The sequence below is a fragment of the Gymnoscopelus microlampas genome (assembly GCF_963454915.1).
Source record: "Gymnoscopelus microlampas genome assembly, chromosome: 7".
NCBI lineage: Eukaryota > Metazoa > Chordata > Actinopteri > Myctophiformes > Myctophidae > Gymnoscopelus > Gymnoscopelus microlampas.
Genome location: NC_139944.1, coordinates 56,544,366 through 56,558,957, shown reverse-complemented (window position 1 = coordinate 56,558,957; position 14,592 = coordinate 56,544,366). Strand labels below are relative to the sequence as shown.

General features: G+C 44.4%; 1 protein-coding gene across 1 annotated transcript; it reads left to right on the top strand.

Moving 5' to 3' along the window:
• Positions 1-2,801: 2,801 nt before the first annotated feature.
• LOC311048671 (uncharacterized protein) lies at positions 2,802-12,544 on the top strand (the record flags this gene model as incomplete). Its single annotated transcript, XM_084061931.1, has 5 exons — positions 2,802-2,873; positions 10,803-11,462; positions 11,642-11,727; positions 11,880-12,227; positions 12,473-12,544. Exons 2-5 carry the CDS (start codon positions 10,844-10,846, stop codon positions 12,542-12,544), a joined length of 1,125 nt encoding a protein of 374 aa, XP_083918057.1. The 5' UTR covers positions 2,802-2,873; positions 10,803-10,843.
• Positions 12,545-14,592: the final 2,048 nt, after the last annotated feature.

Sequence of the window (14,592 nt, the reverse complement as noted above, 5' to 3'; positions counted from 1 at the left end):
TGCCGCTCGGCGCTCCAGGGGGCCGGTTTCACGCTCGCTATTCGCTCACGTCAACTCCCCCCGCGCTCCGCTCCCCGTCGCTCCTCGCTCACGTTGATTTGCGCAAATCTCGCTCCACGCTCCGCTCAAACCGGGTCGCTCAACAGTAAAAAAAAAAGAAAGGAAAAAGAAAGTAGAAATTCTAATGAAATCTCAGTGCGCTGTGCACTGCGGATGTCTGTGTGTCTCTGAGTCCGTGCGACCGGGCATTCGCAAACATTCGGTGCGCGGCCCCCGCGAGGGCGGCCTGGAGCGGGAGGCGGTCCTCGCTCTGAGTAGCGCTCCAACCTTTTTATAACCAGCTCCGCGCTCACGTCAAAATCGCGTCGCTCCGCTCCGCTCCTCTCACATGCTCTGATTCATATATATATATAGGCAATAGTGGATTTGTGAAATTATCTTTAAACATCTCTCTCTCTCTCTCTCTTTCCAGAGTCAGTGAGGTTGGTGAATGGGACTAGTTCATGTTCAGGCAGAGTGGAGGTGAAGTCTAATCAGTCGTGGGTCTCAGTGTATGAAGGTGACTTTGACCAGCAGGATGCAGAGGTGGTCTGTTGGCAGCTTGGCTGTGGGGCTCCTTCAGTCCTCCAGGGGGCGCTCTATGGAGAAGTGAATGCATCAATGTGGACCAAAGAGTTCCAGTGTGAAGGCAGTGAGTCTGTTTTCCTGGACTGTAGAACCTCAGATTCAACTAGAAATACCAGCTCACCTGACAAAACTGTTGAACTCACCTGCTCAGGTAAAAAGCAAACTACACTTTAGGTTTGGGTTATCATTGTATAATGAACATAATAGTTTGGGGTGTTTTTACCTTTACTTTCTTGGCTCTACAGAGTCTGATGATGTAAGGTTGGTTGAAGGAACCAATAACTGTACTGGTCTACTGGAGATGAAACACCAGGGAGAGTGGAGACCAGTGGATGGTTGGTCTGCCTGGAACCTGAAGTCAACATCTGTAGTGTGTAGACAGCTGGACTGTGGCTCTGCTGTTTCAACAGAAAGGAGTTCTGGTTCTACACATAAACCTACGTGGAGGATTGCATCTTCCTGTGATGGGTCTGAGTCTTCACTGAGGGAGTGTGGAACAAAGATGTCTGCTACTTCCTTGTACATACTGGAGGTGATCTGTTCAGGTAACAAACTACTACTTCAACAACAGTAATATTTACAGGGTACGGCCACAACCCCAGCCCTGGGTGCTGCACCCTCAGCTCTGGGTGCTGCAACCCCACGACTGCAACCCCAGGAGGTTATAAACTAAATATATGTTCATGTATTTTTACTGTATATATTGTTTTGTAGTGATGCAACAATATTGTCATTATCAGAACAGATTGAATCAGTGGGTAAGAAGACAAAGGAAAGAGTCTATTTCCTTCGCCGTTTGAGATCTTTTGGTGCTAGTAGACAGATTCTTCTTTTGTTTTTCACTTCTGTTATGAGTGTTCTTCAGTACTGTAGTACCACCTGGTATGGATGTCTGTCTGTAGCCTTAAAGTCACAACTGCTGCAGCAACTGAACATTTGTTCAAAGATTGTTGGACAGCCACTTCAGAGGCTCTATACAACTACGTATAATGATAGTATGATAAGGTTGGCAAGGAATATCACTTCAAACACTAGCCATGCTTTGTATGGAGAATATAGGTTGCTGCCTTCAGGAAGGAGATACGGTGTTCCTACATACAATAAGGTCAAACTGAAGAGGTCCTTTGTCCATCAGACGACACTGAGGCTTAATCAGGAGTTATAGGCCAGGGGTAGGCTGAGAGGTGGACATTGCTCTTGTCTTTGTATGTCTTTATGTATGTATTTTGTATTGTGTTTTGTTTTTCTTGTGTCATGTCAAATGTGTGAACTGTTTATTGTTGCATACATGGCTGCTGGGTCGCAAGACAAATTTCAGTGTGAACTGACAATAAAGTATTATCGTATCGTATCGTATTGTATCGTGATAGCACAATAAAAAATATATCTCAATATTATTATGGGTCTCTGACGGCAATTGAATTGTCATCAGCCTATCAAAGTGTACGACTTGAATGTACCTCTCTCTCTCTCTCTCTCTCTCTCTCTCTCTCTCTCTCTCTCTCTCTCTCTCTCTCTCTCTCTCTCTCTCTCTCTCCAGAGTCAGTGAGGTTGGTGAGTGGGACTAGTTCATGTTCAGGCAGAGTGGAGGTGAAGTCTAATCAGTCGTGGGTCTCAGTGTGTGAAGGTGACTTTGACCATCAGGATGCAGACGTGGTCTGTAGGCAGCTTGGCTGTGGGGCTCCTTCAGTCCTCCAGGGGGCGCTCTATGGAGAAGTGAACACTTCAATGTGGACCAAAGAGTTCCAGTGTGAAGGCAATGAGTCTTTTCTCCTGGACTGTAGAACCTCAGACTCAACTAGAAACACCAGCACACCTAACAAGACTGTTGAACTCACCTGCTTAGGTAAAATACAAACTATATTTTTATTTTGGATTATAATTTTCTAATGAATTTACATGTTTTTTCTTTAATGTTTACTTGTTACTCTCTTGACTCTATACAGAGTCTGCTGATATCAGGTTGGAGGGAGGAATCAGTAACTGCATTGGTATACTGGAGATGAAACACCAGGGAACATGGAGACCAGTGGATGGTTGGTCTGACTGGAACCTCAAGTCATCAGCTGTAGTGTGTAGACAGCTGGACTGTGGCTCTGCTTTATCAAGAAAGTGTAATTCTGGTTTTACGCTTGAACCTGTTTGGTGGATTTCATCTTCCTGTGTTGGGTCTGAGTCTTCACTGAGAGAATGTGGAACAAAGGTTTCTGGTAATTCCACTGCCAGATTGGAGGTGATCTGTTCAGGTAAAACAGTGACTTCCTCAATGCCATATTTACATTTTTCTATCTGTCTGTCTGTCTGTCTGTGTAAGAGCCAATTCAGAAACTGTATTTAATTCTTTATTTCTATTGCATTATTGTCATGTGTGTTGGGTTTAATGTTTTGGATAGAACTGTCTACTGTAATATGGTAAAGTGCGCCCCCTACAGTTGGCTTAAATACTAAACTGAGCGCAGCTGTGAGAGTTTAAGTTGACGAGAGAGTTAAGGAGAGAAAATGTTTGTAAGACGCTAGTTTGGAGCGCAGGAAATTAACAGTTTTGACCGTACTTTCGTATTGTTTTTTGGATATTATTACCTGTTTTGGACAAGACAAGAAAAGCTGTTTGTACAAGGACTTTATATTTTTCGTTTTTATTCACCTTTGTAACTGAGCTGGACAGTAAAGCTCCACTAAACCTCATCCCTGTCTTGGAGTCTGTGAGTACTGTTGTCAAGTTTCTATTATGGATGTTCAACTACAGAGAAACCCACCTGATGTACGTGTCTGAAACCCCCACACCAAGCTAGTGTAGGTGGCTTTTTTAATTGTGATTTTTTGGAAAATAATGCCACTATATCAAGTCAAAACTGAATCCTTATGGATGGAAAACGCTAAGAAAGTGCCAGAAAACAACTTCTGTACAGCCAGCAGCAAGTCTTAAACAGTTTTTTGAAACTTGTGACTGTTTTAAGTGAAGATCACTCTGATTTGTGAAGATTATTAAGCCACTCGTTTTACCGTCTCCAGCGGGTGACGTCACTATGTCTGACGAGGGCACGATGCAAGAGCATGAGGAGCAGAGTGGTGCAGAGGATGAGCCTGGCCACAAGAGGGAACCAAAGTACACTCTAAAGTATGTAGAAGACAAGCTACACAGGCTCATGAATGCAAGGAGATACAAGGTCAGAGTGATGACTGTAAAGGAGAAAGAAATTGATGTGCTTATGGAACATGACTGCAATGTGGAGGATATTGAAGAAGTACTCTTAAAAAACCTACAACAAGTGCTGGAGGAATTCATTGAAGCAAACAAAGCTGTGCTGCCTTTCATGAAAGAGGAGGAACAACGTGCAGACCAAGAACAATGGTTTCAACCAAAGCTGGAGTATTTCTCTGACTTAGTTAAAAGAACAGAGGAATGGGTGGAGGCGGCCAAACAAAGACGACTTAAGATGGCACAGAAATGTGACAAAGAAGTGACCCCCTCGGACAGTGTTTCCGTGGTCTCATCAAAGCATAGAACAGACAAATCTGGTAATGGGCCAGGGTCTGCCAGTGGTCTTTCCCGTCTGTCCCGTGTTTCAGCTGCTTCCTCGGCTCGTCTAAAAGAAGAAGCCAATAGAGCTGGTCTAGTAGCAAAGGCAGCTGCCATGAAACAAAAACAAGACTTGGAAATACAACAAGCACAGTTGCAACAAGAAATGGAAATCCAGCAAGCACAGCTAAAGGCTAAGATGGCACAGTTAGAAATGGAAACTGCTATTGCAGAGTCTACTGCCAAAATCAAGGTTTATTCAGAGTTTGAATCCCCACAGCATGACATCAAGCCACAGGTGAAGCCTGAAGAGGGTGCTACATTTAATCCTAGGCAGCTACAAAGAGCGATGGACTCAGTGCCACAGTTAAATGTACCCGGCTTCGCTGATGTCAGACGCAGAACGACAGACTCAGTGCCATGGTTAAATGCACCTGTCTTCTTCCCTGACATCAGACACAGAATGACAGGCCCAGTGCCACAGTCAAATATACCTGGCCCTGCTGATATCAGGTCTACGACACGTCATGACCAGCCGCTGAAGCAAGAACACACTGAGGGTGAGCGACAGAGCAATAATGATATGGGAAACATATTCAAAGTAATGCAGAAACAGAATGACATTACGGAGATGCTTGCAAGGCAACAACAGCTCTCTCACCTTCCTCAAGTAGACATTTCAGTGTTCCATGGCGACCCACTCCAGTACAGATCTTTTCTGAGAGCATTTGAACACGCCATTGAATCAAAGACTCAGAGCGATGCAGACAAACTCTATTACCTAGAACAGTATACTAGGGGAGAACCTAGAGATCTCGTCAGGGGCTGTCAACATATGACACCCACGCGAGGTTTCAGAGAGGCGATGAAGCTACTCAGAGATCATTATGGAAATGAGCTAAAGATTGCCACGGCCTACATGGAGAAGGCTTTCCACTGGCCTCAGATAAAGTCAGAAGATGGCAAGTCACTGAACTCCTTCTCACTGTTTCTTGTGTCATGTCGCAACGCCATGGAGGACATCGACTACATGGATGAGATGGACAACCCTGTAAACATGAGGACCATCATCTCAAAACTCCCATACAAGATCCGTGAGAGATGGAGAGGTGCTGCTTTCGACCTCCAAGAGAGACAGCATGGACGAGCCAAGTTCTTCGACTTGGTCAAGTTTATTGAAAGACAGGCTAAAGTCATCATGGACCCGCTCTTCGGGAATATTGCAGATGCTGGGCCGAATACCGAAAAAAGAGACAAGAACAAAGCAGCAGGGAAAGGAGTCAAGAAAGAGGAAACTAAAAAGAGCAGCTTTGCAACAAATGTTGTCTCAAGTGAAGAACAGGCACTGCCTATTCCTAAGGCAAAGCCTGACATTACCCCTGTCAATGTTGCCCTTGTCAAACCTTGCCTATTCTGTGAAAAGAGCCATGCTTTGGAAGTCTGTCACTCCATCCGTGAAAAACCACACAAGGACAAAGTTGAATTTTTGAAAAAATCTGGACTCTGTTTTGGCTGTTTAGTTAAGGGTCATCGCAGCAAAGAGTGCAAAAAGAAGGCGACGTGTCAAGTGTGCTCGGGGAAGCACCCCAGTCTGCTCCATATCTCCAAGCCAGAACATAGTTCCAGTGACAACGGTGAGACAGATCAAGCAGTCTCGAGTGCTGCTGTGTCTGTACACAAAGAAACCAGTGCGTACACTGGGGCCGGTAACGGGGACGGTATCCTTGCTATTGTGCCTGTCCGTGTCAAATCCAAGAAAGGTCCCAAAACAGTAGAGACTTATGCCTTTATGGACCCGGGCAGTACCGGCACGTTTTGCACCGAAAACCTAGCCAGGCATCTAAACCTCACTGGCAGAAAGACAGAGATTATTCTGCAAACAATGAATCTGAAGGGGAGTATTGATAGTCATGTGCTCTCTGATATGGAAGTGAGCGGTCTAGAAGAAGACAACTTCATAGACTTGCCCAAAGTGTTCACACAGAAGGAGATACCAGTGAGCAGACGGAACATTCCTTTGCAGAGGGATGTAGACAGATGGCCGTACTTGAGAGATGTGAAACTGCCATACATTGATGCCGAAGTGGGACTCCTGATAGGGACCAACGCCCACAAGGCAATGGAGCCATGGACAGTAATAAACAGTCAGGGCAACGGACCCTATGCTGTGAGGACTGCCCTTGGCTGGGTCATAAATGGGCCACTAAAAGAACACAAAGATGCCAATTCTGAAAGTGATGAACGGCAATGGTTCTCTGTTAATCGGATCTCTCTGCAGAGTATAGAGGAGTTAACCATACAGCTATACAACCGCGACTTTCCTGAGAGGAACTGTGATGACAACCTGGAGATGTCTTTGGAGGACCATCAGTTCATGGACAAGATGACAAGTTCTGTTCGTCATGTTGACGGGCACTATTACATCAACCTACCTGTAAAGAAGCAACCACTCAGCTTGCCAAACAATCGAAGTGTTGCTTTGCAGCGTGCAGTCAACTTGAAGAGGAAACTCGCCAAGAATCCTGAGTTCCATGAAGAATACACAACCTTCATGAGCAACATGATGGCTAAAGGTCATGCAGTCCCAATACGCGACGCCGAACATAGCCGTCAAGATGGCAGAGCCTGGTATATTCCTCACCATGGGGTATACCACCCTAAGAAGAAGAAGCTGCGAGTCGTGTTCGATTGCGCTGCCTCCTTTCAAGGCACTTCATTGAACGACATACTACTCCAAGGTCCAGACCTAACAAATTCACTTGTGGGAGTGTTGTTGAGATTTCGACAGGAGCATGTTGCAGTCATGGCTGACATCGAAGCAATGTACTACCAGGTAAGGGTACCTGATGAAGATACGGACCTCATGCGTTTTTTGTGGTGGCCTCAGGGATGCCTCACAGAGAACCTTGTGGAGTACAAGATGGTGGTACATATCTTTGGCGCTAAGTCGTCCCCCAGCTGTGCAACGTTTGCCCTGAGAAAGACAGCCGAAGACAACAGAAGCAACTCATCGACTGAGACAGTTGACACTGTTCTCAGAAACTTCTACGTTGACGACTGCTTAAAGTCTGTTGCAAGTGAAGAGGAAGCTGTCGTGCTGGTTCAAGAACTCACTGCGCTGTGTGCTACTGGAGGGTTTCGTCTAACAAAGTGGGCCAGCAACAGCCGTCTGCTGATGTCATCGATCCCAGAAGAGGAGAGGGCAAAGGACTTCAAGAACCTGGACTTGAGTCAGGATGCTCTACCTGTGGAGAGGGCCCTTGGCGTACAATGGTGCACTGAAGACGATTCATTCAGGTTCACCATCAATACCAAAGACAAGCCAATCTCACGGCGTGGAATCCTTTCAGTCGTATGCTCAATCTTCGACCCTTTAGGCTTTCTGGCGCCACTCACCCTCCCTGCGAAGATGCTCCTCCAACAAACGTGCAAAGACAAACTAGGATGGGACGAAAATGTTCCAGAAGTGCTTGCACAGAGTTGGCTGAAGTGGTTGAATGACCTCCATCAGCTGTCTGACTTCAGTGTGAGAAGGTCTATCAAGCCAACTGGCTGTGGGTCTAACACCACAGCCCAACTACACCATTTTTCTGATGCAAGTGAGCATGGATATGGAACGGTGTCGTACTTGCGACTTGTTGACGAAGACGGACAGTCCCACTGCGCTTTCTTAATGGGAAAGTCTAGAGTGGCACCGCTAAAACAGACCACTACCCCGCGCATGGAACTGACAGCAGCTGTCGTAGCTGTAAAAATGGACAAGATGATGAAAAAGGAACTTCAACTGGATTTGCTGGACTCAGTCTTCTGGACCGACAGTACCACAGTACTAAGGTACCTTGAAAGCGAAACAAGACGTTTCAAGACCTTTGTCGCTAACAGAATTGCTGTCATCAGAGATAGCACAAGACCAACACAGTGGAGGTACGTCAACTCCTCACTGAATCCAGCAGACTGTGCGTCACGCGGACAAACAGCAGAGAACTTCTTGAAGAACCACAGGTGGATCAATGGACCATCTTACTTTCAGACACCAGAAGAACAGTGGCCTGAACGCCCCGACCTACAGCAGGTCCAGTTTGATGATATTGAACTGAGGAAGTCAGTCACAGTGAACGTGAACCTAACTCACACAACGGAAAGTCCTGTGAGCAGACTGATTCAGCACCATTCCAGATGGTATCGACTGAAGAAAGCCGTTGCATGGCTGCTCAAGCTCAAACAGACTCTTCAGCAGCTCAGTAAAAAACGACAGGAACTCAGAAATACCATGAGTCAGACAACCACTGATACAGCAACGCTGGAAGATGCAGTGGAGCAGACTATGTGTGACTACAAGAGAACACTGGAAAGAAAGTCTCTCACAGTGAAGGACTTAGCAGATGCAGAGAGAGAAATCATCCTCTTCAGTCAACGTCAAAGATTTTGCGAAGAACTAACTGCTCTGCAACAAGGAGCTAGTGTCAAAAGAAGTAGTCCAACCTACAAATTGGATCCTATCCTGCAAGACGGCATGCTCAGAGTCGGAGGCAGGCTATGCAATTCTGCAATGCCGGAAGATGCCATGCATCCGGTCATTTTGTCTAAAGACATGCACATTGCTGCTCTCATCCTGCAAGATATCCATGAGAGGATTGGACACTCCGGCCGAAATTACATGCTTTCAGAATTACGACAAAGTTTCTGGATTCCCAAAGCGAACTCAGCAATAAGAAGACTCCTTACGAAGTGTGTTGTCTGTAGCAGACATCATGGAAAAGTTGGGGAGCAAAAGATGTCCAACTTGCCGCCTGACAGAGTGCTGCCTGACCAACCCCCCTTCACAAACGTGGGGGTCGATTACTTTGGCCCTGTGGAGGTCAAAAGAGGTCGCAGTATTGTGAAAAGGTACGGCGTGCTCTTTACTTGTCTAACTATTAGAGCCGTACATATAGAGGTTGCACACTCCCTGGACACGGACTCGTGCATAAATGCACTGCGCAGGTTTGTGTGTCGAAGAGGACAAGTGAAGATAATTCGATCTGACAACGGCACCAATTTTGTTGCGGCCGAGCGGGAGCTCCGCGAATCCATCCAGCAGTGGAACCAATCGAAAATTGAAGATTCCCTTATGCAGAGAGGAATCCAATGGATTTTCAATCCACCCAGCGGCTCTCACCATGGCGGAGTTTGGGAGAGGCAAATCCGTACCGTGAGAAAAGTCCTGAGCTCTGTATTGAAACAGCAGACACTTGACGATGAGTGCCTTCAGACAGTGTTATGTGAAGCTGAAGCCATCATTAACAGCAGGCCCATCACCACGTCGTCAGACGATCCCAGTGATCTTGAGCCCCTGACGCCCAATCACCTGTTGTTGTTGAAAAAACAGCCGTTAATGCCTGTAGGGCTGTTCCAGACAGCAGATCTGTACGCTCGTCGACGTTGGAGGCAGACTCAGTATATTGCCGACTTGTTCTGGAAGCGGTGGGCCAAAGAGTACCTGCCCCTTCTCCAAGAACGCCAAAAATGGTCTCAAGTCAAGCGAAACCTAGCACCTAACGACGTTGTGCTGATTGTGGACGATTCTGCCCCCCGCAACTCATGGGTCATGGGCAGGGTTCTAAAGACTATTCCAGACAAACACGGTCTGGTCCGCAGAGTCCTCATTAAGACAAAGACCAATACCTTGGAGAGGCCTATTGACAAGCTTTGCCTGCTTTGTGAAGCCGATTCATAAGAAGAAAATAAGAAGAAAAAATAAGACAATGAGTGAAGAACATTGAACAGTACTTGATTGTTGAGTTTGGCTCTTGAAATGTAATTGTATTTGTTTTTTGTAATTGATATGCATCCTGCCTACTCAATTAGGGGCCGGTAATGTAAGAGCCAATTCAGAAACTGTATTTAATTCTTTATTTCTATTGCATTATTGTCATGTGTGTTGGGTTTAATGTTTTGGATAGAACTGTCTACTGTAATATGGTAAAGTGCGCCCCCTACAGTTGGCTTAAATACTATGCTGAGCGCAGCTGTGAGAGTTTAAGTTGACGAGAGAGTTAAGGAGAGAAAATGTTTGTAAGACGCTAGTTTGGAGCGCAGGAAATTAACAGTTTTGACCGTACTTTCGTATTGTTTTTTGGATATTATTACCTGTTTTGGACAAGACAAGAAAAGCTGTTTGTACAAGGACTTTATATTTTTCGTTTTTATTCACCTTTGTAACTGAGCTGGACAGTAAAGCTCCACTAAACCTCATCCCTGTCTTGGAGTCTGTGAGTACTGTTGTCAAGTTTCTATTATGGATGTTCAACTACAGAGAAACCCACCTGATGTACGTGTCTGAAACCCCCACACCAAGCTAGTGTAGGTGGCTTTTTTAATTGTGATTTTTTGGAAAATAATGCCACTATAGTCTGTCTGTCTGTCTGTCTGTCTGTCTGTCTGTCTGAGCTTAATTAATGCAGATCTTGACATGATCTTGACATGAATCATTATGTTGTCAAGATTTTCCTCAGTTTAGAATCAGACACAGAGTCATCTCTCTGTTTAGAGACAATGATGTTTACAATTAGATTATTTCCAATATTTTTTTCTTTGTCTCATTTGACCTTATTGTAATTTTCTCTCTCTGTTTGTAAATCTGTTGTTTCAGTCAATCACCTCTGTCTTGTTACAGATCTGCCATTTAATCCAAGCATCACCTTCTACTCTTCCTCCATGAACGGGGTTTCTGAGGGCCAGCATCAGGGGCCACAGGTGATGGAGGGTTTCAGCTTCTCCATCAGCTGCTCCATCCAGCCACAGTACCCAGGAGGCTCCTTCCACCTCACCTTCACTGGATCCAATACATCACACACCTACATCCTGCCAGCTGTCAATCACTCTGACAACCTCCTGTTCCCGGCAGCAAACCACACCCACCAAGGGAACGACAGCAGTTTTAACACAAAACACAACCAAACCCTGCCAGCTGTCAATCAATCTGACAACTTCCTGTTTGCCAACCTCCTGTTTCCTGAAGCAAACCACACCCACGAAGGGAACGACAGCAGTTTCAACACAACACACAACCACATCCAGCCAGCTGTCAATCATTCTGACAACTTCCTGTTTCCTGAAGCAAACCACACCCACCAAGGGAACGACAGCAGTTTCAACACAACACACACCTACATCCAGCCACCCGTCAATCATTCTGCCAACTTACTGTTTGCCAACTTCCTGTTTCCTGAAGCAAACCACACCCACCAAGGAAATTACAGCTGTGTTTATCACGTCAATGTTTTTAATCATAACTTCTCCTCTGAGAGCGAGATCCTCTCTCTCACTGTCACAGGTAATATGAATGAAATTAACTTTTCAAATTACAATATGAATCACAATCAAAGAAGCATAGATAATTTAACCAATAACATGAATTGTTACCATATTAAGATTTATTTTTATTTTTAATGAGAGTGGTTCACTGGTTCCTTAGATGATGTTTGATGATGTTCTAACACATTTCTCTCACAGCTTCTCATCTAACATCTAACATCACCAAAGTTATCATAATGCTGCTGCTGATGCTGATAATCAGTGTCCTCTATCGCTACTGGAGGGTAATTACACTTCTTTATTCAACTTTATGTATCCTTATTTTAAACAAGATTGTAATGTAAATGAAGAAGTTATGGAATGTTGCACTGTTTTTATTGAAGAGAACCTGATCTGATCCAGTACATTAAAGTTGGATGCTGCTGTGTTTCTCCAGGCCACCAGAGGGCAGAGGTCAGGAGCGGAGAACGTTGAGTTGGTTTATTATAACGTCAGACGAGAGAACGTTGAGATAGTTTATTATAACGTTGCTGGTTCTGATGCTGATGCTGCTGGACCCAGTGAAGAAGAAGAAGAATATGATGACATAGATCTACCAGATGGACCCAGAGTAGAGACAGAATACCACCAGTATGAAGACATAGATCTACCACATGGACCCAGAGTAGAGACAGAATACCACCAGTATGAAGAGGTGGATCTACAAGGAGGTTCTGAAGCTGGACCCAGTGTAGCAGCAGGAGTCCATGTGTATGAGGTGGATCATCCAGTTGTCATCACTCAAGTCTGACTTGATACTGGAGATACATTCATCTATGCTGGTGACAGTGATTAGGCCTCAAATCAGTCAAAAATAGGACTGAAACTATTGATGAACTATTGACTTATAGGGGTCATGTCCACAGAGAGCGTCTTTTCAGCTGGCAGCGCCAGCCTGCCATGCATTTCTATGGTAAAGACGTGCTGGTGCACTCCAGTGCCCGACCATCGTGCATCAGCGATCCTGACGTCTGGTGTTTTTTGCCGTAGTACCCTGGTAGCTTCAAGCTGGAAACTTCTGGAGAGGAGCGTTGCTCTTTTGATCCTCCTGGCTTTGTCTGACAACCCGGTCATTTAAGACCCGACTTTGAATCGTTACCACAGCCATGAGAAGTAGTCTAGGCTGGATAGTCTTGCCTAATAGGGTTGACAGTGCACTGGACTTGGCCTTTCGTCTATGTCTCTTATGGGGAAGATATGACTGGGGCCCATGACCCACCTCTCTCCCACTCACTTTGCCAGCCTAGGCTGGCTCAGGGTGGAAGACAGGGTTAAACAACTAAAAATGGGACTGGTCTTCAAAATCGTAAATGCAGATTTGCCCGAAATGCCCCCTATACCCGCATATCTGTATAAATACCTCGAAAAAGTTAGTGACACCCAAAGTCACGAAACTAGAGGGAGCGTAAACAACAATCTGGTACCACCCACCCATAAAACAAACATGGGCAAATTCTCCTTCTAGAGCACTGCCACCAAGGTATGGAATAGTCTAACCCCATCCCTCAAAAAATGCAGTTCGCTGGGCCCATTCAAAACAGCCCTAAAAACCCATCTTTCTGGAGACCAAAAGAGGAGCTAGTACCAGTTTCCCTGTAGACAGACGACCCCCCCTCTCTCCCCTTTTTTTGTATATATATATATATATATATATATATATATATATATATATATATATATATATATATAATTATTTTTTTCATGCTTTTTGGGGCGGTGTAGCCGCCCCCTGTAAGTGAGTTTTGGACACCGACCAATCCTGCACCGTGATTGGCCAATAGTCTACAACGCATTGTATACCCCCTAACCCTTAGGGGGTATACTAGTATACCCCCTAAGGGTAATTTATCCTTTTTTTTAATTTATCCTTTTTTTTAAGTGAGTCATGTTGTGATGACCACAACATGACTCACTCACACACCGCCCACTTCACACTGGGTGTGATTTTTGGGGCGGTGTAGCCGCCCTATAAGTGAGTTTTGGATAACCGACCAAAAGATTTGTATACACCCTAACCCTTCCATTGTTAATGCAAATCGATACTTTTGCAAAGTCAGCCAATCACATTACAGCTAGTGTCATCACCACTAACTATAATGTGATTGGCTGACTTTGCAAATTCAGGACTGTGATTGGCTAGCGAAACACATGACACATGTGCAGCCTTATGAATAGCAGTATGGACTTTAAAAAAAGTAATTTATCCTCTTTTTAAAGTGAGTCATGTTGTGATGACCACACACCTTCACACTGGGTGTGATTTTTTTTGTACATAGTGGTATTTTTTCTCTGTATTTTTATGTTTATTTTTGAAGTGTTTGGTTGCTACTATATATGTCTATGAAATTAATTCAAGGACCCCCAACGGAAACAAGTCCGCAAGGACTTTTTTGGTCGGACCTTTTAGACAAAAGTATTACAAATGTAACTGTGTTGTTTTACATTATTTTGCCTAATAAAATGTTCAATCAATCAATTCAATCAATCAATCAAGTATGTATATCCTGTATCGATCCCTCCGTAGTAGTATTTGTCCGGCAGCACAAACGGCTGATGGGTTTCTCGGTTCTACATTAATAATGGCTGAGTTCTCTGAGTTCTCTGATCTCCAGAAAGAGGTCATTTATATGTAGAGGCGTGACGTCGTGCTGTGGCGTCACGCTGGCATTGTGCCCACATTAGGTGCTTTGTGCTATAGGTGTCAGACCCTTCGTAACAAGACTGACGATCACAACTCTGTCAGGAGTAATGTTCTACTTAAGTAAAAGTATAAATACTACAATGTAGAAGTAATCTGTTACAAAGTAAATGTCCGGAATTCATAATTGACTTGAGTAAAAGTACAAAAGTATTGGTATCACAATTTACTGAAAGTACCAAAAGTAAAAGTACTAAAATGTTTGAAAATAGCAGATCTACAAGCTCACAACGCATCTATTTCAAACAGCCTAGGTATAAAAAATAGGGCTAAAGTGGTTAATGTATGTTTTATAATATAATGATTTATATCTGCAAAGTAACTAGTAACTATAACGTTTAAAATAATTGTAGTGGAGTAAAAGTACAATATTTGCCTTTGAGATGTAGTGGAGTAGAAGTAAAAGTATACA